General features: G+C 39.8%; 1 protein-coding gene and 1 non-coding gene across 3 annotated transcripts in view; one reads left to right on the top strand and one right to left on the bottom strand.

The window, feature by feature from the left end:
* Nucleotides 1–79: 79 nt before the first annotated feature.
* LOC131224561 (small nucleolar RNA R71) lies at nt 80–186 on the top strand. The gene has a single exon (XR_009161034.1). It is a non-coding gene; the product is annotated as a small nucleolar RNA R71 (small nucleolar RNA).
* A 12,444-nt stretch (nt 187–12,630) lies between these two features.
* LOC131223814 (uncharacterized) overlaps nt 12,631–26,371 on the bottom strand; it is a 69,066-nt gene continuing 55,325 nt past the window's right edge. For both annotated transcript variants that reach the window (XM_058219322.1, XM_058219323.1), the window contains 7 exons: nt 18,517–18,609; nt 17,640–17,822; nt 16,987–17,089; nt 16,257–16,442; nt 14,442–15,799; nt 13,465–13,916; nt 12,631–12,994 (listed from right to left, as the gene is read on the bottom strand). In XM_058219322.1, the coding sequence (XP_058075305.1) occupies nt 12,937–12,994; nt 13,465–13,916; nt 14,442–15,799; nt 16,257–16,442; nt 16,987–17,089; nt 17,640–17,822; nt 18,517–18,609 (2,433 nt within the window). In that variant the 3' untranslated portion in view covers nt 12,631–12,936. The remainder of the gene's footprint in view (nt 12,995–13,464; nt 13,917–14,441; nt 15,800–16,256; nt 16,443–16,986; nt 17,090–17,639; nt 17,823–18,516; nt 18,610–26,371) is intronic.

Raw genomic sequence — 26,371 nt, 5'->3', positions numbered from 1 at the left:
ATTACACATTGTCTCGACCATTTGGCGCATGGAAGATGTTAGTCAATCATAGAAAAAATTTGTAATGTGCCACATTTCAAAGCCGTGTTGTGAGCATGAACTGACCAAATCCTTGAGCCTTTCCCAACATTGGTAAAATATTTCATCCTCCTTTTGGGTGAAGTTCATGATTGCTTTTCTAAGGGTAATCGTTTTATGATGTGGAAAGAATTTCTTTATAAATTCCCTTTGCATATCATTCCATGTGCCAATGGATCTAGGACGTAGTGAATGTAACCACATCTTAGCCTTCTCTTTTAAGGAAAAAGGAAAGAGTCTTAGCCTGACTATGTCCTCAGACACATTTTGAAAATATAAAGTGGCTATGATCTCATCAAACTCTTTCAAATGTAAATATGGTTCTTCAGATTCAAGGCCATAGAACTTAAGAAGGAGTTGGATAACCCCTGGCTTGATGTCCATATGTCCTGTATTTTCAGAAAAAATCATGCATGAGGGCGTACTCACCCCCGCTGGTTGTAAATAATCTCGTAAAGTACGTGGCGGGGGTGCTTGATACACCTCATTCTCATCCTGAATGTCCTCCACCCTAGGTTGGGGTAGAAGAGGTTGGTTTTCAGCCATCACTTCAATTAACTCAGGGAATTTCGAGTGGTGTCTAGTCCTTCGATGGATAGTTAACCCCTCAACCAATCCTCCTTCAATCAAGAGATGTCGAGTGTTGTCATGGGCCCACTTGGGCATGAAACACTCGGAGCCCTCAATCAAGTTCGAAACCTAATCCTAAGAAAGAAAAAGAAAATCTAGAAAGAAAGAGGGGGTTGAAAAGAAGTTACCAAATTGGAGTCCCTAAGTTAAAAAAAAAAACTGCAAAAGAAAACAAAACAAGTCAGATTCTAAAAAGAAAGTCTAAAATTAGAAAAATCCTTAAAAAGAAGATAGGAGTAAACTAGTTTCTAAAAGAAGAAATTCCTAAAGGAAAGTGGAAATTTCTAAAATAAATTAGGAAAAATCCTAAACTTAGAAAGTAAGTTACTAAAAGAGATTTGAAAAATAGAAAGGAGAGAGAAAGCTTACCGAATTAGAAATTTCTACCTTAAAAGCCTACAAAATAGGAAAGTTAGTTTCTAAACAAAAAAGTCTACAAGTAGAAAATTTCTAAAAATAAATTAGGAAACAAAGTTAGATTCTAAAAGAGTTGGAATTAGAAAGTTACTAAAAGTAAAAATAGAAAGTTAGTTTCTAAAAAAAAGGAAAATTTCTAAAACTAGAAAATAGAAAGTTACTTAAAAGAAGAATTTAAATCTAAAATTAGAAAAGTATAAAAAGTAAGAGAAGAAAGTTGGTACCAAATGAGAAGTTCTTATGTTAAGATCCTGTAAAAGAAAACAAAAGAGATTAGTTTCTAAAAAGGAAAGTTCCAGAATTAGAAAGTTTCTAAAAAAAAATCTAAACCTAAAATTAGAAAGTTTTTAAAAATAAAATAAAGGAAAGATGAGTTAGTTTATAAAATTAGAAAGAATTTCTAAAAAGGGAAATTACTAACCTAGTTTCTAAAAACAAAAGAGGAAAGTTTTTTTTTTTTAAATAAACTATTTCCTAAAAATAGAAAAATACTAGAATTAGAAATTTCTAAAATTCAAACCCTAATTCTAAAAATAGAAAAAGTAGAGGAATTAGAAAGGGATTACCAATTTAGAAGTTTGTGTCAAGATCCTACAAAACAGGAAAACAGGTTAGTTTCTAAAATAGAAAATCTAAACCTAAAGTTAGAAAAAATCCTAATCTTAAACTAATCCTAAAACTAGTTAATTTCAGAAAAATGTAACCGTCAGTCCCCGGCAACGGCGCCAAAAACTTGTTCACTCCCCAAGTATAGGGTTGTGATGTAATAATAAACTTAGTGAGATCGAGGTTGAATCCCAAGGGACTGAAACCTGTACGTTATCTGAAACTAGGTAGAAATAGAAATACCCTAAGATGAAATCGAAATCAAATATAAATTGATGAATAATGGTGAAATACTAATCTAAAACTTAAGGAATTCAGAGGAAGGAAACTAGGGATTCAGAGGATCCACTTGTAGAGATCAGGGAGATCTTATGCCTGCATCAAGAATCATGGAAATCAAACTAAACTTACTTGATCTAGTCTTCACGAGATGAAAGGTATATGAATTAGAATGGATGTCATCATCAAACCATGCCCAGGAGACAAAGCAAACAACAGAATTAAACTAATTACCAACCAATCAACAATGCATGAAAGTTAGGAAGGATATCGTCATCCAACCATGCCCATTTGACGATGGTAAACAACATGGCTTCCTGACGTCATAAACATCAAAAGAAGGAAGAAATACTCAAAGCCATCGCAGATCTATTATAATTTTAGTCACAACAAACCATTAAATAAAACTGAAAATATTCCTTTTAATTGAACTAAAATCAACATCAGTCAGTTTAGTATAAATCAAAGGCATAGAGTCAGTCCCATCATGCCACAAGCTTCACCTCTTAGCCCTAGCTAAGAGGTTTAACCTAACATAATCAGACTAAATCTCAACATAATTCATAGGGAAAAGAAGAAAAATAAAGAAAATATATATAAAAATTCCCAACACTTCTCTCTCCGCCTCTCTTTCTCTATCTGACATCCCTTATTCAAGCACACCCCCTTCTCCACGTTTGGAACTCTTTTTATGGCTGCTGGAGTGGTGGAAATCGGATTTGGGAAGCTATCGCACGCGCAGCGAAAGCCTTTTCGCAGCCAAGTTTAGAGCTTCATAACTCTCGCGTTCCTTGCATTATTTCTGTAAAATCAACGTCTCTTAGAAGTATTTTGGCTAGCCTACACGATGGACGGTTCAGATCTGCCATATGATCAAAGATGGTGGGCCACAACTGCCTGAAAAATTAGATTTTGCAAACGTGCGTAGCCTTTCCCACGTCCGGCGCTGACGTGATCGGTGGGCTCCACAGAGGTGTTTTCGAGGAAATTCACCCCGTCCATTAGATTGCCCTCAAAATTTCGGTCAGAAATGGATGGTTTTTAATGTCCATTGACTCAGAATCAGAGAAGAAATCATTCAAAAATTAATTTGAACGTTGCAGGGTAGTCCACTTATGGCCTCTGTATCGCGCACGTGTGCTTGCATGGGTCCAAAAATTCAACATAGGTTTGAAATATTCATGGCCCTCTACAAGATAGACGGTTTAGATTTTCCGTATGTATGCTCTGTGGGGCCCACTAGCGTCCGCAAAACAGACGCCGTCCGTCCGTTATACAGCACTAAAACGGAAATTTCCGTTTTGGGAAGAAGATGCGGGTCAGCTGTGGCTGACCGGTTTGACCCGGTTTGATGCACCGTGAGTGTACGTGTGCTGTGCACACGCACTCGTGTAAAGTGGGACCCACCTTGCTTCTTTTAGTAAATCCACATCGTCCATCTGGTTTCCCATCTAATTTAATGGGTTGAGACCAAACTTGGAGTATATCCAGATATCAGGCGGGCCCAGAATCAACGGTTTATGGGCTGATCTGTCAGTTGGGGTACTTTCATAGTGATCCGAGGGCTAAAATTTGATATGTACGATTAATTTATGGCCCTCAGGCCATCTATGAAGTCTTGAGCCAATCAGATGGCGTGAACTATGTGATCTTGCATTCTTCACCAATTTCAGGCCTCTTTAACGTGAATGACTTGATTTCCTCGGATCCCTGGCATGTAAATTCTTCAGTCTTGGTTCTCTTGAGTGCATCCCTTGCTCTGGTAACTTCGGAGTGTCAAATCCACGCTTTTAGTGCTATTTTTTAGTTCACGCTCCTGATTGCATCCTGCAATAAAAACATAATTAAAATATGACATTAAGCATTATCATGTACGTAAAATCAGGCAATAACTAGGGTCTGATATGTAATATTTGACCCTCAACAAGTGCATGGCGGCGTGAGAGAATTGGAATGCGGTCCTACCAAGAGGGAAAACTTGGTTAGATAGATATCCATGAGCAGAAGGTATTTGTTGTGGTTGACTGGGTTGAAATTAAAATAAATTCCCATTGAGAGAAGGTTGTTGGAATTGACTGAACTACGATTGACTAGAATGTGCTAGTTGAAGTGTTAGTTGAAGTGTTGGTTGACTCCTATTAGGGGGAGGAATGTGGACAGGAAATTAGCCCTCTATCAGCGTCTGTCGTTATCTCCCATCAAGGGGAGGGTGTGCTGGAATTGGAATAGCTCGGACTAGTGGGTTTTAAAAGTGAATCTGATTTTTGTTAAGGGGAATGGGTTGAAATTGATTGATAGTTGGGTCTAATAGACCTACATGGATGCTTGGTGGTTGCATGTTATGGATGAGTGGTACAATTTCCGCGTTAATTTTGTTCACAATGTCCTTTAACTTGTTCAAACCGCGAGCGAGATCGGTTGTCGAGAGAGTGGATGCAATCGGTTGAGAGGCTTGCGACCTCGGTGATTTTGGAGGAGTTGGAGGATTATCATCTTGGGCTGACATTGCCGCTTCTGCAAGAGTTTAAATGATGCTTTGGTAAGTTCATGATGATTGTGTAAAGCGGTGAACCCACAACTAACTTCTGGGCATAATGGTTGCAGGATGGCCTATTACTTCCTCACAATGGGTTTACCTTACAATAATTTTTTTGTATTTTCTTTTTCTTTTCTTTTTTGTCTTTTTTTATTTTTTTCCTATGTTTTTCTTTTTTTACTTTTTTTTCTTTTTATAAAAGGTAAACGCACAGCAGAACATAAATGTCAGAAAAATACAGGAGGACCAGTACACACTAGATTAACAGAAAGGTAAATAAACAAGTGTGAACTAGATTGCAGGAACATAAATGGACCAATGACAACTGGAATACTGGCTACTCGCAAGAAAGTAAAGGGACCAGTTTACACTGGAATGCAAATGCAAAAAGAAAAATAAAGTGAACCAGTATATATTGGAATGCAGGATGCTTGCAAGAAAGTAAAGGACCAGTTTGCAATGGAATGTCAAATTCATGCAGGAAAGTAAAGCGGACAAGTATAAAGTGGAATGCAGGATGCTCGCAAGAAATTAAAAGAGACCATTTTTCACTGGAATGCAAGATGCAGGCAAGAAAGTAAAATGGACCAGTGTAGACTAGACTGTTAGCAAGTTATTGTGTTAGTGTGAGACCAGTATTTAGTGGAATGTTAGAAAGCATGATACAGAAAGTAAATAAGACCAGTATTCACTAGAGTGCAAGAAAGTAAATGTGCCGAATTTATATAATCCCTAAAAATTGAAAAAGTCATGTGTTTCAAGTCGGGCCTAGGCTAGTAACTAGCACTCCCCAACAGAGTCGTCATTTTGTGAACACCTCCCCCAACGCGCGTGAGCGTAATGGTGCCCTCACTTTCTTAGCTTTGGGATTGATTTGTTAGTGTAGCCAAAGTGTGTTATTGACTCGAGTATAAATATGCATTTGATTTGGAGTCGCCACTAGTCAAATGAAGATTATATTCTATAGTCCTTTAAGAACCATAGAATCGCTTAGGGGTTGAGGAATCTCACGATGCCTTAACTCAAGCGACTCCCGCGGTTGGTCTGTGACCATAGATTCTGAGTAAGGGCCTCAGTGATGGAAAAAAGAATGGATTAAGCACCATTTTTCGCCCGCACATTGTGTGGTCTCTACTTCATAAGATTTTACAATTTTTGAAAATTTAACAGGATTTTGACGTTTTTATATTTGACCGTACTTCGCATAACCCATGAGGGGCGAGCAGGCGAAAATAAAAAAAAAATAAGAAAAAAAACTATCTAACCTTACATAGCAGAGCTAAGTGGCCCCGGGTCGGCAAATAAAGTAAAAATGCAGTGAATAAAATAAAATGATAACTAGCCTTACTTCCCAAGATTTAAAATCCTAGGCAGGAAAATAAAGAAAGAGAAGATAGAAGATGGAGGATAATGAAGAATGAAATATAAGAAAATGTGGATATAGTTGATGCACTTGAAATGTGTGGAGTGGAATGCAAATTAATAAGAGAGAAACTCTTAGCATCAATGACTTATTTAATGGTCATTTTTTTCTCCTATGTTGGGCAATGTGTCAAGATATTAGAAATCTTTAAGACACCTCGAGCAGCAACCCGGGTGAACTCCAACCATCAGACCTTTTCTATATTTTTCTCTCTTTTTGCTCTCTATTTTTTTTCTTTCTCGCTCTCTATTTCTCTTTCGTTTTCTCTTTCTCTGGCTCACTTCCCCCGTTTCTCTATGTGTATATGTGTCTTTGTACTTTTCTTCATCCCTCGGATCCCTTATATAAGCGTTGTCAACCGAATTCTACTGCCAACGGCCATAATTCCTCAGTCTGCGTCGTGGGCGCCCATGGAGAAGGACGACCGTCTTTCCTCAATCTTGAAGATATGACCTCTCGTGCCTCAGAACAATATTATTTGAGAATACTAAGTAGTACAGAGAGCGATCCATGGGTATAAAGAGTTCATTTTATCATTTTTCGCACATCGGTTGCCACGTACAGAGAGTTTTTAGGGTTTTGGATTCGGATATACAACCGTAACCAAATCCCTACTGAATTTGGTGCTAACCGATCGGGTCCATTAGTTGTCTCTTGGATGTGCCGAGTATGCTCCCAATTTGACCTATTTAGATTTTTAATGATTTGTAAGTCAATAGGAGACAATTTATTGAAGTCAAGCCGAAGCTTAAAGACTGGCTTGTCCTTGTTTTAAGTGGGGTGTCTACACCCATGAAACCTCTGGGGCCCGACTTTTACCCTTATCCAAGACTTTGGTGGCCATGGCAAAAGAGAGACAAATCACGAAAGGAAATTTTTTCCTTTTTCCATGGCTCACCAAAGTTTTGGATCAGAGTGAAAGTTGGGCACTAGAGGTTTCATGGGGTGCTGCATCACATGGACGGTTCAAATTTTGGGCCCACATTATGTGTGATGAGTTCTGAAAAAGTTCTCATGAGTTTACGGGTGTGTAGGTGAGCATTCATGTATGTGTGTGTGGATTTGTTGGTATGAAAGGGGGTATCGATAGGGGTGCACACGAGTCCGTTCAGTCCAGTTCTAGGGTGAAACCGGAACCGAACCGTTCCTAACAGTCCTACCATTTTTGGAACCGGAACCGAACCGTTGGTACCCTAGAACCGAACCGAAACTGGACCGTGAAAAACGCTTCGGTTCTAGATCGGTTCCACAGTTCTAGCCTAAGAGGAGTACTGATCCAACCACGCAATACCAGGTCATTGTATCATTTCCCGCACAAGAATAGCCTCTTGCATCACAACCTAGCTCCATATATGTTATACACCTTAGTTGGGGAAGATCTAGAATACATGAAAAAGGACAAAATGCATGTTACTAGGAACTTGCCCTTCGAGATGGATTGAATCGATCAAGAGATAACCCTATTTGTCCTTTTTTTTAAAAAATACTGTTAATGATTACAGATATACTAACAACTGCTAACTTTTTCTAGCCATAAATCCTGCTTCCATAAGTTGATAAAGCATCATGGAATCAATATATGTTAAAAGAATAACAAACTATCACAAAAGTCCTACTTACATATAAATAAAAAAGAGGGTAGATGGCTACAATAAGCAATCGGATAATGTCAAAAGGAATCTCTATTTGTTACTTGTTTAGTGCAGACTAAATCCATTCATGGAACTAAGCTGCTACAAGAGACCATACATATTGGTCCAACACTCATGCAAGGGCTAATGCAACTTAGATGGATATGCATTTATCAGTGACGAACAATCAGAAACTGACCTAGCTCCATATCAGTCAGAGAGGGAGGGCGCCGCACGGTGATTGGGCAGGGAGCCAGGGACTGGCCTGATTAGGCAGGGGCTTGGGCCGCACGGTGATTGGGCAGGGGCCTGGGCCGCACGGTGATTGGGCAGCGACTGCCGGTGATTGGGCAAGGGCCTGGGCTATTGGTGATTGGCCTAATTTGCCAAATAGAGAGAGAGAGAGAGAGAGAGAGAGAGAGGGCAGAGGCAGGGGCGGGGGCGGCAGTCGACGAGAGAGAGGGCAGGGCCAAGGCAGGGGCTACAGGGGTTTGGAGCTTTGGGCAGGGATTTAGGGTTTTTTTTGTTTTGTTTTAAAGTAAAGGTTCGGATCGACGATTCGGATCCATGGTTCTGGTCACGGTTCAGATCAATGGTTCAAATCTACGGTTCGGATCAACTGTTCGGTTCACGGTTCGGTTCAGTTCTACAAGGACCTAAACCGGAACCAATCCGTATCCAACGGTTCTCGAAACCAGTACTGTGTAAAACCAGACCAAACCGGACTGATCCAACGGTTCCAGTCCGATTCCACAGTTCTACCGGTTGGATGTGCACCCGTAGGTATCGAGACCATCAAGACGCCTTTATGCGGAAGTACCAGATCCCATTGTTTCAGGAAGCGTACCTGCACTTTTGAGGACGAAAAAGGTAGAAAGAATTTACGGGGGTGGCCACTATCCCATCATCCAAATAATGGGGACAATTCAGATAACAGATGTAACCGACCCTCTTACATTACAGATACAACCTTAAATTGGCAAACTTCCTATAATGGTCAGTTTTGTAAGTTGTTCCATGTCAAAGTAATCAAAATCAGCCATAAGTTATTACCTCACTAAGTTGCGGAGCAACAGATGGGCAACTGTACCCTAAATACCATCTGGGCCCACCAGATGGGAACCACTCAAATGAGACCACCCACATTATGGAGGATCATGGGCGTCAAACTTGGATTAACCGAGAGAGATTATCCATTCCTGAGGCACCCTAATTTATACTTGTGGGCCTATGACAAAAATTAGTAGAGAGGAAAAATATTCGGAAGACACCCATTGGTCGGAAGAAGGGATGAAGACATGCTAGCCAAGATGTTCCAATCTGGTATATATCTTACAGCATCCCCAACCAACGATGGCCCATTTTATCGAAGGCCCACTACAAATCTGTTTACAGCCTACCGGACAGGATAGCTTGGATCATCCAATCGAATGCCTCAAGTGCTCTTGCTACTGCATGAAATCTTCCCGTTCTCTCTTCTAGTCCTGCCGGCTCTGACCACAGCTCTACTGTGCAGATTATCATATTTTGGAGTCAGACAGTCATGCTCGAGCATGGTTCTTCATGCTTTATTTCTCATAAAAATTTGTGCTTGTTGCTGGAATCCAACTCGTTGATTGTAATCGGGCTTGTATCTGTAATAGTTATGTGCTCTGGTTGCAAGTCCCCAACCCAGATGAAGTCTTGCTTCCCAGTCTGCTCAAGGTGCTTCCTCTTCATCAGCAAGCAGTTCAGATTGAAGTTGAAAGTAAGTTAAAGTGGAACATCTACTCCTCTTCCCTTGATGGGTTTATTGGAGAATTAGATTACATTCTCAATAAGACTTGTAACATACTTTGTAGCTTCCAGCATTTCAAGGTATTCCAGCTCATCACAGATCAGCCTTTATGAACATGACGCACCTCCGCATCTCCACAAATTCCCCCGTTACAATCCCTGAAGCACAACTTTGCCCAATTGCGATCTCTAGGCTTTTTCCTTGCTTCTAGCGGTCTCCTGCTTTGCTGGTTTTTTTGTTTTTAGCCACATGCTTCATGTTTGCTCAGGCTTTGGCCCTCTTGATCTTACCTTTCAAAAACAGTTGGATAACTAAACCATGTCATCTAACTGTATAAACCAGGGCACCCCCGAACAGCCCAGGACCCTGTAACACGTTGAGGATCCAGACCAGACACTTCCTCATCTTGATTTGTAATTCAATACACAAATCAATTGGTTCCGTCACGCTTGTCATATGCTGTATAGTAGGTGGTGGGATGATGTCTTGAAACTCAAAAAACCCTAGCAAATGCTGGGGACTGCCGTATCACCAAAAGGCTGCTGCATCGTGCGGTCACATCCAACTAAGTAAAGCCATACAACTCGAAAAGCTCACTCAGCTTGGCTCAATCTAGCTTGGGGTTTGACTTGGCCAATCTAGCTCAATTTTACTTGGTTTGAACCGTTATTCGAAACAAGCCAAGCTTCATGTAGCCCAACTCGTTGGAAAACAAGGTGAGATTGAGCAGATTCGAGCTTAACTCGGCTGAGTTCCAATATTATACATAGAGAGAGAAAGAGAGGAATGCTCAAACGAATTGGATAACTTTTTGAGAACTCATTTCTTGTGATATGAATGCAAGATCTGAACCGTCCACATGATGTAGCACCCCATGAAACCTCTAAGGCCCAACTCTTACCCTAATTCAAAACTTTGGTGGTCTGTGGAAAAATGAAACAGTTTCCTCCCTTGATTTGCCTCTCTTTTGTCATGGACCACCAAAGTTCTAAATCAAGGTAAAAGTTGGGCCTTGAGGGTTTCATGGGGTGTTGCATCACGCGGACAGTTCAAATCTTGGACTTTATCATGGGACGGTTCAAATCTTGGACTCATATCATGGGAGATGAATGCTCAAAAAGTTCTCACGGATTCTCATGAAAACTTTTTAAAAACTCATTTCCAGTGATATGAGCTTAAACTTTGAACTGTTCACCTGATGCAACATCCCATTAAACTCTTTGGGATCTTGGACTCATATCATGGGAGATGAATGCTTAAAAAGTTCTTACGGATTCTCATGAAAACTTTTTAAAAACTCATTTCCGATGATATGAGCTTAAACTTTGAACTGTTCACCTGATGCAACATCCCATTAAACTCTTAGGGCTCAACTTTTATCCTGAATCAAAATTTTGGAGCATGACAAAAGGAAATAGTTTTCTCCCTTAATTTGCTTCTCTTTCATAATGGCCCAACCAAGTTTTGAATCAAGGTAAAAGCTACACTCTAGGGGCTTCATGGGGAACTGCATCAGATGGACAGTTCAAATTTTGAGCTCATATCACCAAAAATGATTTCTCAAAAAGTTCTCATGAGAATTTGTGCGCATCTGAGTATTCTTCTCTCTCTCTCTCTCTCTCTCTCTAATGTAGAGCAGGTCACGGACACTTTCATGTCCAAGATGGACCAGAGAAGGCCCGATCAAAAGCAGAAGTCGTCAAGACCGTCAGAACCTTAAAACAAGCATATCTCACAAACAGGAATGAGTTACTCAACGTACCATATATGATTTTGGGGTTGGACAAGCTACTTTAGCCAACCAACCCGGCATAGCCGGGTTACCCACGCCGAATTTGCGAGATTCCATCCTATCAACAGCCAAATTCCATGTTTAGTTCTATTTTTACTATAAATAGTAAGTTTTAGTTTGAATATAACTCTTCATCCATTGGGCTTTAGGAGTTGTGTCCAACATGAAAAGTGCTTAGAATAATTATGAGAATAACATGGCTAAGCCACATAGAACACTTACTATAAACATAAATTTACTATTTATATTAAGTTAAGAATTTTATGAAATTTTAATTATAATTTGTTTCTGATTTCTCTCCTATTGTTTGGTATCCCTATTTAAAGGGTTGTGACTTCATTTGTTTCAATCAATCAATCAAATTACAAATTTCTTTAGAATTTTATTTATATTTTTATTACTTTTTTCTCGTGGATTCGAGAAGTCTTTGTGAGGAGTCCAGAGACGCTTCGTGGATTCGAAGTAGTTATCCTTGAGGAAGACGGTGGTCGACCTCATCACATTCATCTCTCTCTCTCTCTCTCTCTCTCTCTCTCTCTCTCTCTCTCTCTCACAGCACCAAGAAACCTCTAAATCTAATTTTTGAATTTTTTTTATGTAATTATTTAAAAATAGAAAAATCTTAGATCCCAAAATTAAGATTTTGAATTTTGAATAATATATTATTTGGTAATTGAATGTTTTGTGGGTCGAGTTGGGTTGAGGCAAGGAGCTCGAATGGTAAGCTCGAGCTCGAGCTCAAGGGGAGAACGGATGAGAAGCCAAGCTACAATGGCAAGCTCGAGGACAGCACCGACGAGTCAAGCAACGCTTGGCCCACCTCGACTCGACTCGGCTCGATGTAAGCAAACCAATGAAATCATGCCACCCGGGCACGACCAAACCAAGGGACATGCCACATCAGAATGGGAAACCACTCTAAGCGGTCCACCAAAAGACATTCTAGAATAGGGCAATGCCAATGGAACAATAGAATCAATACTTCTAACCTGATTACTTAGATATGACTAAACTGCACAATTTTGTTCTAAGCTTTTCCTTCCTTCCACTGCAAAATGTGACCTTGTGCCATCAATGGTTTCCAATCAGCATATATAACGAGGAACTTTCTGTTTCATCTTTAAAAAAAAAAAAAAAAAAAAAACGTGACCTTTTGCCCTCGTGGTTTCCAATCACTACAGAGCACAATTCACACTGCATATCATGACACAAGGATGAAAAAACAGTACTATTACCGCATTAATTTCCAATGTCATTTTTTTTTTCCACAGGGATTCAGGCAGCCCCTTCAAAAATTGGGCCACACTACCCCATGAGATCATGCAGGATCAAAGCAAACGCAGCAGCCCATCACAAAATCAACCACAAGGCTAAAATAGTCATTTTCCTGGAGACAAGAAACTAAAATTCCATCACACTTCCAAGCTGAATGTGAACCCTTTACTGGACCAAACCCAAGTATGCAAAACAATTTTAAAATATCATAAACTTGTGTTTTTATCACCCACATGGTCATAGAAAAAAAGACGGGGCTGAAAAAAACATTGACAATAAATCCAGAATAAACCCACTTGATCAAAAGGGGATGATGATAATTAAGGGATAAAAAAACAAAACAAAGAATCAGAAGAATGTACAAAATGCTCTTGCACCACAACAGGGAGAAGCGAAAGCCGAGATTGGTTAGCATTATACTGTTTTCCCTTTTCTTTTTCTCTTTTTCCTACCCATCTATCTCTATATATGCAGAAGACCTTCATATCGCATTCAGACAGACAAAGGAGGGAAGTCTTCGTCATCTTTTAGACGGTACGATTGTGCAGCCCTGCATGTTTGAAATTAGAGAAACGCTTAACTGGCATCATTGGGCTATTAACTATATCTTCCAAACAGTTTCAGTTCTTTTATCTTGTGTTTTCACCTATTAGAATCCAAATAGTGATGCATTAGGATATCCCACCATGGACATGGGATAAGTGGGATCCAAGTTTTGATGACCCAGACAGTTGACCGGATCATCCCACCATGGATGTGGGATGACTTTGTTACAGGTTTGAAAACACAAGCAGTCGAGGACCTTCGGCCCTTTCTTTTTTACCTAGACAACTGTCGCGTTTCTTTTCTAACCATCTACTTCAGGCCACTGATTGAGTGGTTAGGATCTTCTACGTAGGATAATTTTGGGGCACCTACCATCCATGGGCAACACCCATCTGGATCACAAAATAGTAGGGCTCGCTTGTATGGACTGGGAAACTTGGGAACTCATAATAGCTATTTTAAAAAAAATCATACCTTTCCTGATTCACGCTCGACCCAGATCTTGGAGCCGCCGACGTTGGAAAGATCTGTCCAGAGCCCTGAATATGCTGTAGAACACCAGACTCAAGCTGCCGGCCTTGTTCCAGTGGGGGAGCACCCAACTGTACAGACCCAAAAGTACCAAACTCGAGCCTCTCCGGTGGTGATGTGAAACCATTGGCAATGGCATGAGTGAACCCCCTCGGAGTTTGATGCGTGGAGATGAAATCCAAAGGACCGGGCTTCCCACGGCCGTTTCCGCTGAAAACCGGGTGTTGTGCAAGCTGCGTCTGTGGTAGTGGCTCTTGACTGCCTTTCTCTGGCAAATTTGACCCGTCTGGTGGTGTTACTGCCCGGCCATTGTTTCGGGGTCTCAGCAACTGAGTCACTGGCGCTGTATTCCTCCCTCTCCCTAGCAATGGTCTCTCCCTATACGAACGATGATTCTGCAAAACTCATGCATAAATACACTTTGAGATGCAAACGATTTGACAATAAACCTTAGTTGGAAAATTGCAAGCCACCCAAAAAGATCAAGTGTGAGGCCCCAAAATGATACTTCAATTCCAAGACTCTGGAATCACAGAGCATCATGACAGAAGAGCCATGTGATTCAAAAAAAAAACTCAATTGCTCAACAAGTGTTGTTGTGGGTAATCACAGAGTAGGATGAGAAATCAGTCTCCCCACAAATTCCGATGAGGCAAGCTGTGTAACCCCAAGACCACTCACAGGGTGGGCCCCACCATGTATGTGCCATGGCCCAAAATTCAGGTGCACCCGTCACATAGGCCACAAAGGTACACTGAACATGGGTGGTAGGTTAGTTTTGTTTATCTATTTTTCCCATAAATCTTTGCCAGCAAGATTTTAAGGCCACAGGACACAGTGGGAAGACCTAATAAATAGCCCAGATCCGGCACCTCACATTTCTCCAACTCAAATTACCCAAGAGATTGAAATTAATGTACCGTATTAGGAAAGTATGTGCCCGTTCCCCGCGGCTTTGGCATTTCCTCCACACCATAAGCACCAGATATTAAGGGTGGGTTCACTGGATAATATCCAGATGCAGAAGAAAAGGGTGGTCCAGTGACAACACCATTCGCATTCATGTGTGTGAACATGTTACGCTTCACGTGTGGCGACCGACGAACATCCCATGGGTGCCTATTGTGAAACTGAGATGGCGATGTTGGAGGGACAGGTATAACTGGACTGCATAAGATGTACTCATAGTACTGCTGACCATATAACAGACTCTTAAGGTGACTGTCATAGTCTCCGATGAGGTCTGCTAAACCATTCAGAGCTTCATGACTCCCAGAAGGGCCAGCTGAGTCCATGCTCCTACTACTAGACTCTAGAAAATTCTCAGAGTTATTTGTAGCCAGTGATTGGTTTCTAGGAGATGGATCTTCCGTTGGATAAGCGTTCAAACCCGGAACCAGTAAATGGTCAGCAGCAATGACACCAGAAGAAGTCTTGTGATTAGTGCGTGATGGGAATGTATTGTTTCTTGCAAGCTTGCTCCCATCAGGTTCTAGCCATGAAACAGTGCTGATTTCTTCACCAGGAGCTCTAATCCTTGATGATGCTTTATTGTCAGGAATGCCGGAGTTCATCAATTTTGTTTGATCTGGATTCCCGTTCTCAATCTTCCCATTTTCCAGCACTGAGTGATTGAAATAGAGATGGGGGGCATGGCGTACCATTCCAAACGACAAAGTACCCGATTCACTATTGGGAGAGGACAATTTATGCATCTCATTTGTGATTCTTGAACCCAAAACTTGGTTGGTAGCAAGTTCTTTTGCATCCCCTGCCAAGCGACTACCTGAAACGAAATCTGCCTCTGTCGAACAATCAGATCCCAACAGTGTTGAAGCATGGGCCACTTTATTACTTCTTTGCAGATCATTTCCAACAGCCTGATGATTGGGCAACTGTCTTCCCACTTGCATGCCAGTCATACTATGTTTCTTTTCTGGGCCTGAAATCCGAATCTTATCGATCTCCTCATATAACACCCTGTGATGATCGACCGTACCCTCCCCCATAGTGCCATGGGAATCACAGGACAGATATCCTGAAATTGGCATATCCTCTGTGCATTTCTCGCCGGACCCATTAACAACATACGGCTTACTCTCCCGAAAGCTAGGGACAGGATCCTGCACATCCGGCCTTTCTCCACTTCCATGTCTATCCAACGTGTTCATGAAGAACTTGTTGAGTTCATCCACAATACCCTCTCCTGGCAATAGAAGGATTCGCCCAAGCTTTCGAGCTCCATATGTGAACGCACTACGTATCCGGTAGAAATTACCTAAAACAAGAACAGAGATGTCAGAAAATAACGAGAAAAACACATACACCCCTCAATTATCAGAACTTTGCCCAGGACAAAAGCACGAGCAATTGCATTAGTGCTAAGGCAACTCCATAAATGGTACAGTGATCCAGACCATTGATATGTAAGGACTCATTGTGTATGACGGGTGTTCCAACCATCTTCCAGAATAGAAGATCCTGACGCTTCAATCTTTGGTCTATTTTCAATGGACAGTTGCTGCATTTTCTTTTTTCCTTCGAAGTGAATTTTTGAAAGCCACTGATCAAAGTGTTAAGATCTGCCAAAATGGAAAGTTTTTGGTGTATCTTCCATCCACAGTTGGTCCCATAACCTCACCAGTACATAATTCTAGATCACTGTCCCTGCCTATCCAGAAACTAGTTTGATGAGGTTCAAAACCACGAAATTCGTCCAGTACCACAGCACATACCTTTGCTGACACTGCGACCAAGATTGTTATTTTCTTTCAGAGGATCGACTATGTTCAGATGCTTTCGAGGAAACGATCTCGCATTGCTCTCGAGCCCCCTTGATGAAACTGAGAACTTGTCTACACAGTTCCTAAGGAATTCCTTGCTAAGCAACAAATCACCACCATCATTTTCCGGTGTCTCAGCTGTGAAATCATAAGAAAATCACTAGCTTAAACAAACGATGTAAACAAGGTCATATATATATATATATATATATATATATATATATATATATATATATATATATATATATATATATATATATATATATATATATATATATATATATATATATATATATATCTGAAGAGAAGTGCAAAGCACATTCACAGCATCCGTATAGGGACTATATATCATGTGGGGCACCCCATGCTGAAGATCCATCCCGAAATCACGTCAACCCCAACACATCAGAAAGTTCACATCTGTACGTTTACTGCAGAAGTTGGCCTATTTACTTTAACCATTCATTTTATTGTAAAATTGCGGCCACTAATGAGTGGACCAACCTGATTTTCGGGCAAGGGCATGCTCAAAGAGGGACCACCTGATGAATGGCCCGGAACTCACACACTCATTCCATGTCCGCACGAATGCTACGAAGATGATTCTCAATTCCCCATAGATTATCCATGGCAGGGCTCTTATTTGAATGATCAACAAGCTGCTCGAAAGGATGTTGCTTACCCACTATTTCTGGCAGAGAAGATACAGCAACTGGACCATTTAAACTGACACAATAGTTATCCCAGTCGAATTTGCTGAAATAGTCCAAAAACCTATAAAGAACCTAGACATAGGCAGTTTTTTTCTTAGCATAAGCCCTTGTGGATCCCTGACCCGCAAAGACGTACGAATGCAAAAAAAGGAAAAGAAAAGAAAACGAGAGAGAATGAATCACGATGCTTCCAGCATTGTAACGATGGGGAAATCTAACATGAGTGCAGTCCACCAACTTCCTTTGTCTGGTGCACTGCACTCAAATTGGATACACAGTACAACAGTGCATGATCTGACCATTCATCGGGTGTGTTCCACCTTGGGTCAGCCACAGCATAAAATCTCAGTGAAGGTCAGAGGTTTCAGAATGGTAACCAAGAAACGGATGGTTCATTCATCATGTAACACAAAAAAGGCCCAACCAGATGGATATGATATGCGATCGACGAGGATTTTTGGACAGCAGTCCATCCATGGTCAGACTCACCCAATAAATGCTCTATATTGTCAAACACTCCATCACATGCCCAATTTAAGTGCTGCTCCCCAAATAAGAAAATCATTGTGTGGCGCTGCGCTCAACTTCCCCTTGGAATGATTATTTCCCATCAAGTACTCACCGCCAGGGGGCCATGTAAGGAAGAATGGAAGAGATGGAAGATGTAAAGGACCAATGTTTCCAATGCATATGTAGAGATCAGACCGTGATGAGCACCAAGAATGCGGCTCTCATAATAACACCAAGCTTTTATCAGTATAATACTGCGCTTAAAGAGATGATCTTTGCCAATAAGACGGTCAACCTGTTAAAGTAGCAGTAGAAATGTCAACTTATATTCAAAAACTCATATCTGTTAATCAATTATTATTATTTTTTTATTTTATTTTTTTTTTTTTTTTTTTTTTTTTTAAAGTCAGTTTGGTTTAGGAAGAAAACCGGTAGTGCGGCAGAAACAGGATCCTGATGTGAATAGTAGTACCCTGATGAACTGACGCATGCAAGAGGAGCCCATGGTTCAGTAATCCAGATCATACATCCATGGCAGGATCCAATTGGCCCCACCATGGATGTATGATCCCCGATAATCTTCCATAATGAAAGATTCCAACCCCTTTGATCAGTGACCTACAGTAGGTCAAAGGAAATAAAAAAAATTGTAAAGGAACTGCCCTTAAAAAAGAAAAGGATTTTTTTTTCAAAAAAAAAAAAGGCCAAAGATTGGCCAGCTAGGAACTTCAAATCTGGAAGATTTTTTGGGCATCCTCCATCCCCAATGGGGATCATTGGATCAAACATCTAGATCACCAAATCATGGGCTGCTCTTGCACGGAATGGGTGCATCCGGATTTGGGGTGCCATTGCCACCCTTCACATCAGAACCAATAATTCGTCAGTAAATGTAAACCATGACTTAAGGTGGTTTTGATATAATAAAAATAAAATAATGGGGTTTAGTCTAAATTGAATTGCAGCAAGAAGTGTTAAGGCCACCATACCTGTTCAAGAAAGCATAGTGCACAGAGCCCACCTAATTGATTGAAGGAGATGTCCACTACAATATTCTGAACAAGGCATTTGACAAGCTTGACCTGCCATCAGAAACCATGGGATCAGAGACACCCTTGAAATGTTTTGAAAACCGCAGTAGAGAAACTAGACAAACTCGGAAAAGCAGTTAACTTCCAAGTAGGTTACTAGAACTTAGAAGTATCTCATATAAGATCCAGTAAGGCATAAACAACATGAGTAGTTAAGCAGCCACCTCTTTTCTTCATGTAAGTAAAGAAATTTCGGTCATAAACTTATGTGCGACAAGAAAGCAGGAACAGCAATCCCAATACAATGAAAGCCTAAGCAAAACCCTCTAACGCTAAAATGCCAGTGATTTCATTAGGCTCCCCATGAACATGGATAAATGACATGTTTATCCAGAGGCAAAATCAAGATTTTCATCAAAGGCGAAAGCCATCCATCATGGAATGGAAAGATAGCTGCCAATGAGATAAAGTTGCTCAAGTTTTCCTACAATGGCAAGCCCCCCACATCCCAAGACAAAAACAAGAGGAAATTCTCAACCCCTCCCCAAGAACCTTCTTTCCCTTCCATTGGAGTCCGCCTGGCACCTATACCTGAAGGACCAGAAATACCAAAACAAAATCTGTTGAGTTCAATTTCCCAAATACCAAACAGGGGGGGGGAATCATCCTAGCATGTTCTAGGAAAACCAGCAGTTTCAATTGCAACAATCTCATTAGGTACTTGTGGTATGTCATGGGAATATACATCCATATTTGATACCAGATCCCTGATTCTGTCAAGATGAAATGCGATCTCCATGGTTTCAATGTCTTCAAGGAGGCCCACTTGATGGTGTTGAAAGAGTCTTTTCACCATTATCGAACTGGAACACAATATTTAAAAAATTATTAATCCTTCTCTTATAGCCCAGACCTTTTTCGTGCTTAAATCATCCATGTCCTTCAATCCTGAAAAAAGAAAAAGAAAAAGAAAAATTCCTGATGTCTCCAATATCCTCTTAGTAAATTTCACAATTCACAAAGTGCCTACATTATCGATGGGCCCTTTCTTTTTCGAGGTAGATAAGTCTTGGGCTATTATTATTAGCCACTGAATCTTCTAATGTGAGGTTCTATCAATTTTGCAGTCATTTTTCTTTGTTCTTGCTTCCTTCAGTCTTGGGCTATTATTATTAGCCACTGAATCTTCTAATGGGAGGTTCTATCAATTCTGCAGTCATGTTTCTTTGTTCTTGCTTCCTTCAGTTACCACTTATCATAGTTCCATGACATTCCTCCTCACAAGCACACAACTAACAAGTAGATTTGAGGAAAAAGACAATCTTCCAAAGTCCATGAAGATTTTTTTTATGAATGATAAAAGTAAAAATATATTGAAACAAAATAATATGCAAGAATATACTATGCCTCAGAAATACAATTCTAAGCTGCATGCATCAGCCCTCTCTTCTAAATTGCATTAAAGACCAGATCGATGCCATGACGGTTAGCCTCCATACAGCTGTCCTTCTGTCGAAATGTATCCCTTTCCGTGTTAGTAGAAATGAACTAAACAATTCAGGCATGACCCGCACTATTCCAAACAGATTGAGAAAACACTTCCAAATTCCCAACGCCACTTCACAATGACGAAATAAAATATTAATGATCTCCTCATTCCTCATACATATTATGCATATGTTTGTCCTGCAGCTGGTCAATAGAACCCATCCTAATATCACCATTGAGTGGGGCGGATTGTGCCAAGTTTGAGTTCCCGGGTTCATGTGGTTTCCTCCTTCCCCTTCCAGCACCAAATAAAATGAATTTAACAGAAAAACAAACATTATTTTCATGAATCCAACTCCAAGTCGCTTTCTTTTCTGACGCGATCATGCACATTTTTTATTTTTTCCTGCATCTGGATAAAATCTTCTATTTCCTCATCCACACGTCTGAATCTTGGAGACTACAACCAACCTTCTCCCTACCTAATGAAACAGGCCAAGATTTGTTTTTATTGGCTTTAATGCCATAGAGCCTATTGAACTCTTCACAAAGCAGATTCCTGCTGATCGCTTTAATGCCATAGAGCCTATTGAACTCTTCACAAAGCAGATTCCTGCTGATCCATGGATCAGCCCAGAATTTAATATCTGCCCATCCCAACTTTGCAGGTCACCCCTGTTTTAAAATCCTGCCACTCCCCATCACCACTTTCCATACCCTGGTTTCACCGCCCAACCACCCTCTTTCGAACCATATTTAGTATTTACTAACAATTTCTTTTTTGTTGAAGCAAGACTTCTTCCCTAGTGAATTTCCAAAGCAATTTCCCAGTCAATACGTGGTTCATCGTCTTCAAATCACTAATACCAAGACCCCTTCTTCCCAACACTTCCAATTCACCAAATGGAATTTCTTCCTCTCCACCTTCCCTTTCCATAAGAAATCCCTTTGAAGCCTCTCAATCCAATGAGAAACACTACCGGGACATTTGAATAAGGACACAAAATACACTTCAAATTTTGACAAAGCTGCCTTTATGAGTGTAATACACCCCCTTATTGACAAATGTTTATGTTTCCATGCTGCTAGTTTCCTTTCAGTACGTTCTATCACCAACTTCCAAAGTTTTTTTGTTGGTTTTCCAATTCATAATGGTACGTATGTTGCAGGAAGGCTTCAAGCTTTACATCCAAACATATATAGCCATTTCGTGTATTCTCTCCTGAATGCAGAGAGGTTTCGGCTGGTGTGGCCCACCTGAGTTTTGAATCGAATTGATTTTTGGGCTGAAGACCAAAGATGGGAGGGCATATCTAATGAACAGGTCCAATGTCATGCATACATCATGTGGGGCTCATTTTTAGTTGTTACTCCCATAATTACTGTGGTAAAATTCCAATTTAATCATTTCCTCACACACATACATACATATATATAGATATAAATATAAATAAATATATGTGTGTGTAGGTGTTTTAAATAGAAGTAGCGTGTTGCGTAGCGTCCAACCCTCTGCAGCGTATAGCGTAAGTAGTGTAACATGTAATGTAAGCTACATGATACTTCTGTTTTTAAATAGAAAAATAGAAAAAATATGACAAATAGTAACAAAAACAAAAATAAGCATAAAAGATGATTCATTTTTTCAAGTATAAGCATATTCAAATAAGTTATTAATTATCATTTATCAAAAGCCAATAATCCACATATAAACCAAATCAAATCATTATCAAATCAACGACTGTCGAAGCAAACCACCTAAATTAATAATGTCTAGTTGAAACCACGAGTCACAAGAAATAAAAATCAAATAGGTTGAGGTACAAAATACAAAATAAAATTATCATTTATAAAAAATAGCATAGCATATGCTACATACATTACGTGTACGCTACATATGCTACAACACTATGCATACGCTATGCTACAGGGATTTAGGATATTTGCTAACGCTACGTAGCGTCGTAGCTACACCACGGATATAGATATATATAGAGAGAGACAGACAGAGAGGCGCACTCACATGGTACAGCTACTACCACATGTGGTCTATGCATGGCGTCTGCTCCAACCATCAAGTTTGCTTTCCCATCTTGGGCCTGGAGCGCAAAAATTAGGCCGATCCAAGACTCAGGTGGACCACACAACAGGGAATAGTTAGAAAGGAACCACACCCGCTAAATCTTCCAGATTGTTTCTGTGGCCAACCGGTGTGTATATATGCTGTTAAATCCAGCATCGTATGTACCCACAGAGAACTGGTTACCCAAAAATGTGTCTACTGTAGAGAGCATTGCTTTGTGATTCTCTTTTTGAGATTTGGCAAATTCAACAATGCACTACATTTATGTTGTCAAATCGCATCATGTGTTGTCGCTGGGGGCTGTACGCACATGTGATCGCAGTTCCTCTTTTTTAAAAAATAAAAATATATATAAGAAAATTCAAGGAAAATGGATAAAATATGTAAAAATGCTGCAAGTGTGGGAATTGTTTTTTTATTATTATTATTACCAACTTCATTAAAGTTTTGTAATATTTATTACACCTATTAGACTATTCAAATGAAAATGATGTGAAAGATGAATGCATAATTGCATATACTCAAATGAATTAAACTAGCAACTACTCAAATGAATGCCTCCAAATATTAGACTATTCACATCTAAGTAGTTGTTAGACTATTTACATTTGAGCAAGTGTTAGTTATTAATTGTGTAGGGAATCTTTAATGAAAATCCTTGTAAGTATTAGATTGATTATAACTACTCAAACGAATGCATCATTCCATGTACTAAAAAATGTGAGAATCAGAGTGATGAGAGTATTATTGTGTGTGTGTGTGTGAGAGGGGGGGGGGGGGGGGGGATGTCGAGAGAATATGAGAGTAGAGTGATGAGAGAGAGTAAGATAGTAAGAGAGGATGAGAATATGAGAGTAGAGTGATGAGAGAATAAGAGAGATTGAGAGAGAGAGAGAGTGAGGCTTTAAGGTGTTGAAAATAGGGGGTGGGAGTGCTAATTTATAGGCAATAAGTGAAAGAAAATCAAGAAAAGAAAAAAGAGATTATGTCATCACATAAGCACGCAGTGGCATAATCACATAAACATGGCTTATGCAATCGCATAAGCACTAATGGTCCAAAAACTGCATATGCCGTTATGGAATATGCCATCCAAGAACCCAAAATGGCATATGCGATCGCATAATTGCTTATGTGACTGCATATAACAACACTGCTCCACAGACTGCTTCATTTCCAGTTCAAGCCAAGCCAGATTGTACTCTCCACCACTGAAGCCATGGTTTTAGAGTATCCAAAGTGACCATCAAGGCCCCCATCCTGCAGCTCCTCAACAACATTTCCACACAGAGATTCATTGCGAATGCATAAACATGCCCTGTAAAAGATAAATCCATCATGCATGATAGACCTAGATATAGAGTTGGTAACCCTTCACTAGAGCCAGCCAAATCACCCCAAAATAAGGGTCCCCCAAACCCTGGTCCTTGATTACATCAAACACAATGACACCATGTGTGTTCGTAAGCTTAGAATCCTATGTAAGTGCTGGCCACCTGATTGTGCGCACCAACTTTATGCTTGACTACAAAAATGTACTCGTGAAACTCTACCCTCTTGGCATTTCAATAACTAAGCTTCTTCTGTGAATTCAGATCAGTGTTTCAAATAGCGCCCGTAGCATAGCGTAGTGCTACATAGCGTCCTAAATAACATAAATCCGCTGTAGCATACGCTACAAGGGTCATAGCATACACTACAGCTACATAGCGCGTAGTGTACGCTACAATGTATTTTTTTACTATTTTATTTTTTAATTATTTTTTCTTGTTTTCTTTGTATCTAATGTTGAGGAATGTGACACTTCGATTGTACATTATACTTTTAACCTATGGGATTTTTATTTTATTTTTCATAATTGTGACTTGTGGTTTCAATTAGACATTATTAATTAAAGTGATTTGCTTAGAAAGTTGTTGATGTGATAATTATTTGATTTGGTTTATATGTGGATTGACTTTTGATCAATGATAACTAATAACTTGTTTGAGCATGCTTATAATTGATAAAATGAATCATCTTTTAGGCATTTTTATATTTTTCCCTTTTTTCCATTATTAATTATATTTGTCCTATTTTTAAATTATAAAATAGAAGAATCGTGTAGCTTATGCTACACACTATAGAGGGCCGAGCGCTACGCATCACGCTACTGCTATTTAAAACTCTTATTCAGATTCCAAGGAGCTTTGTGATACGAAACAGCATAAACTTGATTTGAAAAAGGAAATGCTGCCTAGTGCCTACACACCAAGTCCTGCACAAGCATGTGAAACTATATGTCATATGTGGACTGGAGTATCAGGTTCTTGCATGGTTAAGTTCCTCACTGAAATTAGCATTAAGTTATCCCACTCGACTTGGGACAATGGCTATGCCTACATGTGAAGCATCACAATCAACCTCAAAGACCTTTCCAAAGTTGGGAAGAGCTAACACAGGTGCATTTGTCATCTTTGCTTTAATCACATGCAAACTAGCTTAGCCTCAATGGAGGGAAAGTACCCTTTTCCACATACAGTCAATCAATGGCGCAATCAACGTGCTGAAATCTAGGATGAACCTCCAATAGAAGGTTTTTAATCCATGTAAGCTTCGCAAATCTCAAACAAACTTAGGTGTTGGCCACTCTGCGATCTCTTTAACCTCCAATAGTCACCTATTTGTATCTGTATAGTACCTCCTGCACATATTTATCTGAGAAAATACACAAGCACCAGAAAGAATATCCAAGATTATGCCATTGATCCACAGAATTGGGAAATGGTACTTAATTGTGACTTTGGTGAGAGCCTGGTTATCAGCACACATTTGACGCAAACCATTTTTCTGCTTTCATAGATCAACCCCTTTTGCAAGCGTTCTTCCACATATCTCCTGAACTCATGCTTATGTGAGCTCATAACAGATTTCCAAATATCGTTGGTAATATCGATATTATAGGTATCGCCATAGATATTTTCAGTATTGCTAGCTCAGAAATACCAAAACCCCTGGAAAGTGCAGTTTTCCAAATATCACCGAAATATCCGCGATATATCAATATGTATCACTAAACGATATAATCGCTAAAATATCATTATTATCACCCATATAAAACCTCCCCTGCATTGGTTGTATCCAGTGTTCATAGTATCAGTATCGTTACATGTATTGCTGACTGGGGATACAGAAATATGTTTTGATATCGCCGACATTATTGCTGATACCGGGAAATGTATCGCTGACTGAAGGAAACATTGGAGAAATATGAGGAAAATGGTAGGATTTCTAAATGAAAATTCAAAAGCTGCTAAAATACACATATTTGCATGTTTAGGAATCAAATAATTGCAATAAAAGGCACATACATGGTAAGTTCCCCTTTAATAGGGACCTAAAAGCATGTAACACTGACTCAGTGAAACATTGAGGAAATATGGGGGAAATGGTGGAGTTTTTCAATGATACTTTCAAAAATGCTAAAATACACATATTTGCATATTTAAGAATCAAAAATAGCAAAAAAGACGCATATTTGCATATTTAGGAATAAAAGAATAAGTTTTCCATTAATGGGGGTCTAAAAGCATGTATTGTTGACTCAAGGAAACATTGGGAAATTTTATGAAGGGTGCGGAGACGTGAATCACTTGTTCATCCATTGTGTGTTCACCTGTAAGGTGTGGGATTGGTTCCTTGGCCTCGTTGAGACCTCTTGGGTAATGTCAGAGTCACTGGAGAGCTCTTCCAAGAGTGATGTTGGGAAGCAGTCCTAAGTAAATGAAGTTTGGTGTGGAGGTTAGTTTTGTCGACAGTCCTTTGGGACTTATGAGTCGAAAGGAGCAACGGGTCCTTCCAAAATGAGAGCAGTACAAAAGCAATTTTGTTCAAGAGGGCTCAATTAGATGTTGTTTCCTGGGTCAATTATATTGAAGTCTCCAGCCTTAGTAATTGATGGATGATGGATGGGTTGTTTTGTGTAAAAATGAAGGGAAATAGGAATTCCCCCATTTTTTCACTTAAATGTTGAATTTTTTGCCACAAATCCATGTCGATGCATGAGAATCGCTCATAGACATGGATTTCCATTACAAATCATGCTAACAGTTGAGAAAAAAAAAAAAAAAAAAAGAACTTTCTATGTTTTTTTCTTTTCTTTTTTTTTGGTCACCTTTTGACTTCCAATCAGTCTCTGCTTGAAGACGAGATTTCTCCCCCAAATCCAAGCTTTCATTCAACAAAAACCAAGACTGACTGAAA

Source organism: Magnolia sinica, chromosome 13 (genome assembly GCF_029962835.1).
Source record: "Magnolia sinica isolate HGM2019 chromosome 13, MsV1, whole genome shotgun sequence".
Classification (NCBI taxonomy): Eukaryota; Viridiplantae; Streptophyta; class Magnoliopsida; order Magnoliales; family Magnoliaceae; genus Magnolia; species Magnolia sinica.
The sequence above is the reverse complement of the archived record's forward strand: the minus strand, read 5'-3'. Positions and strand labels throughout refer to the sequence as shown.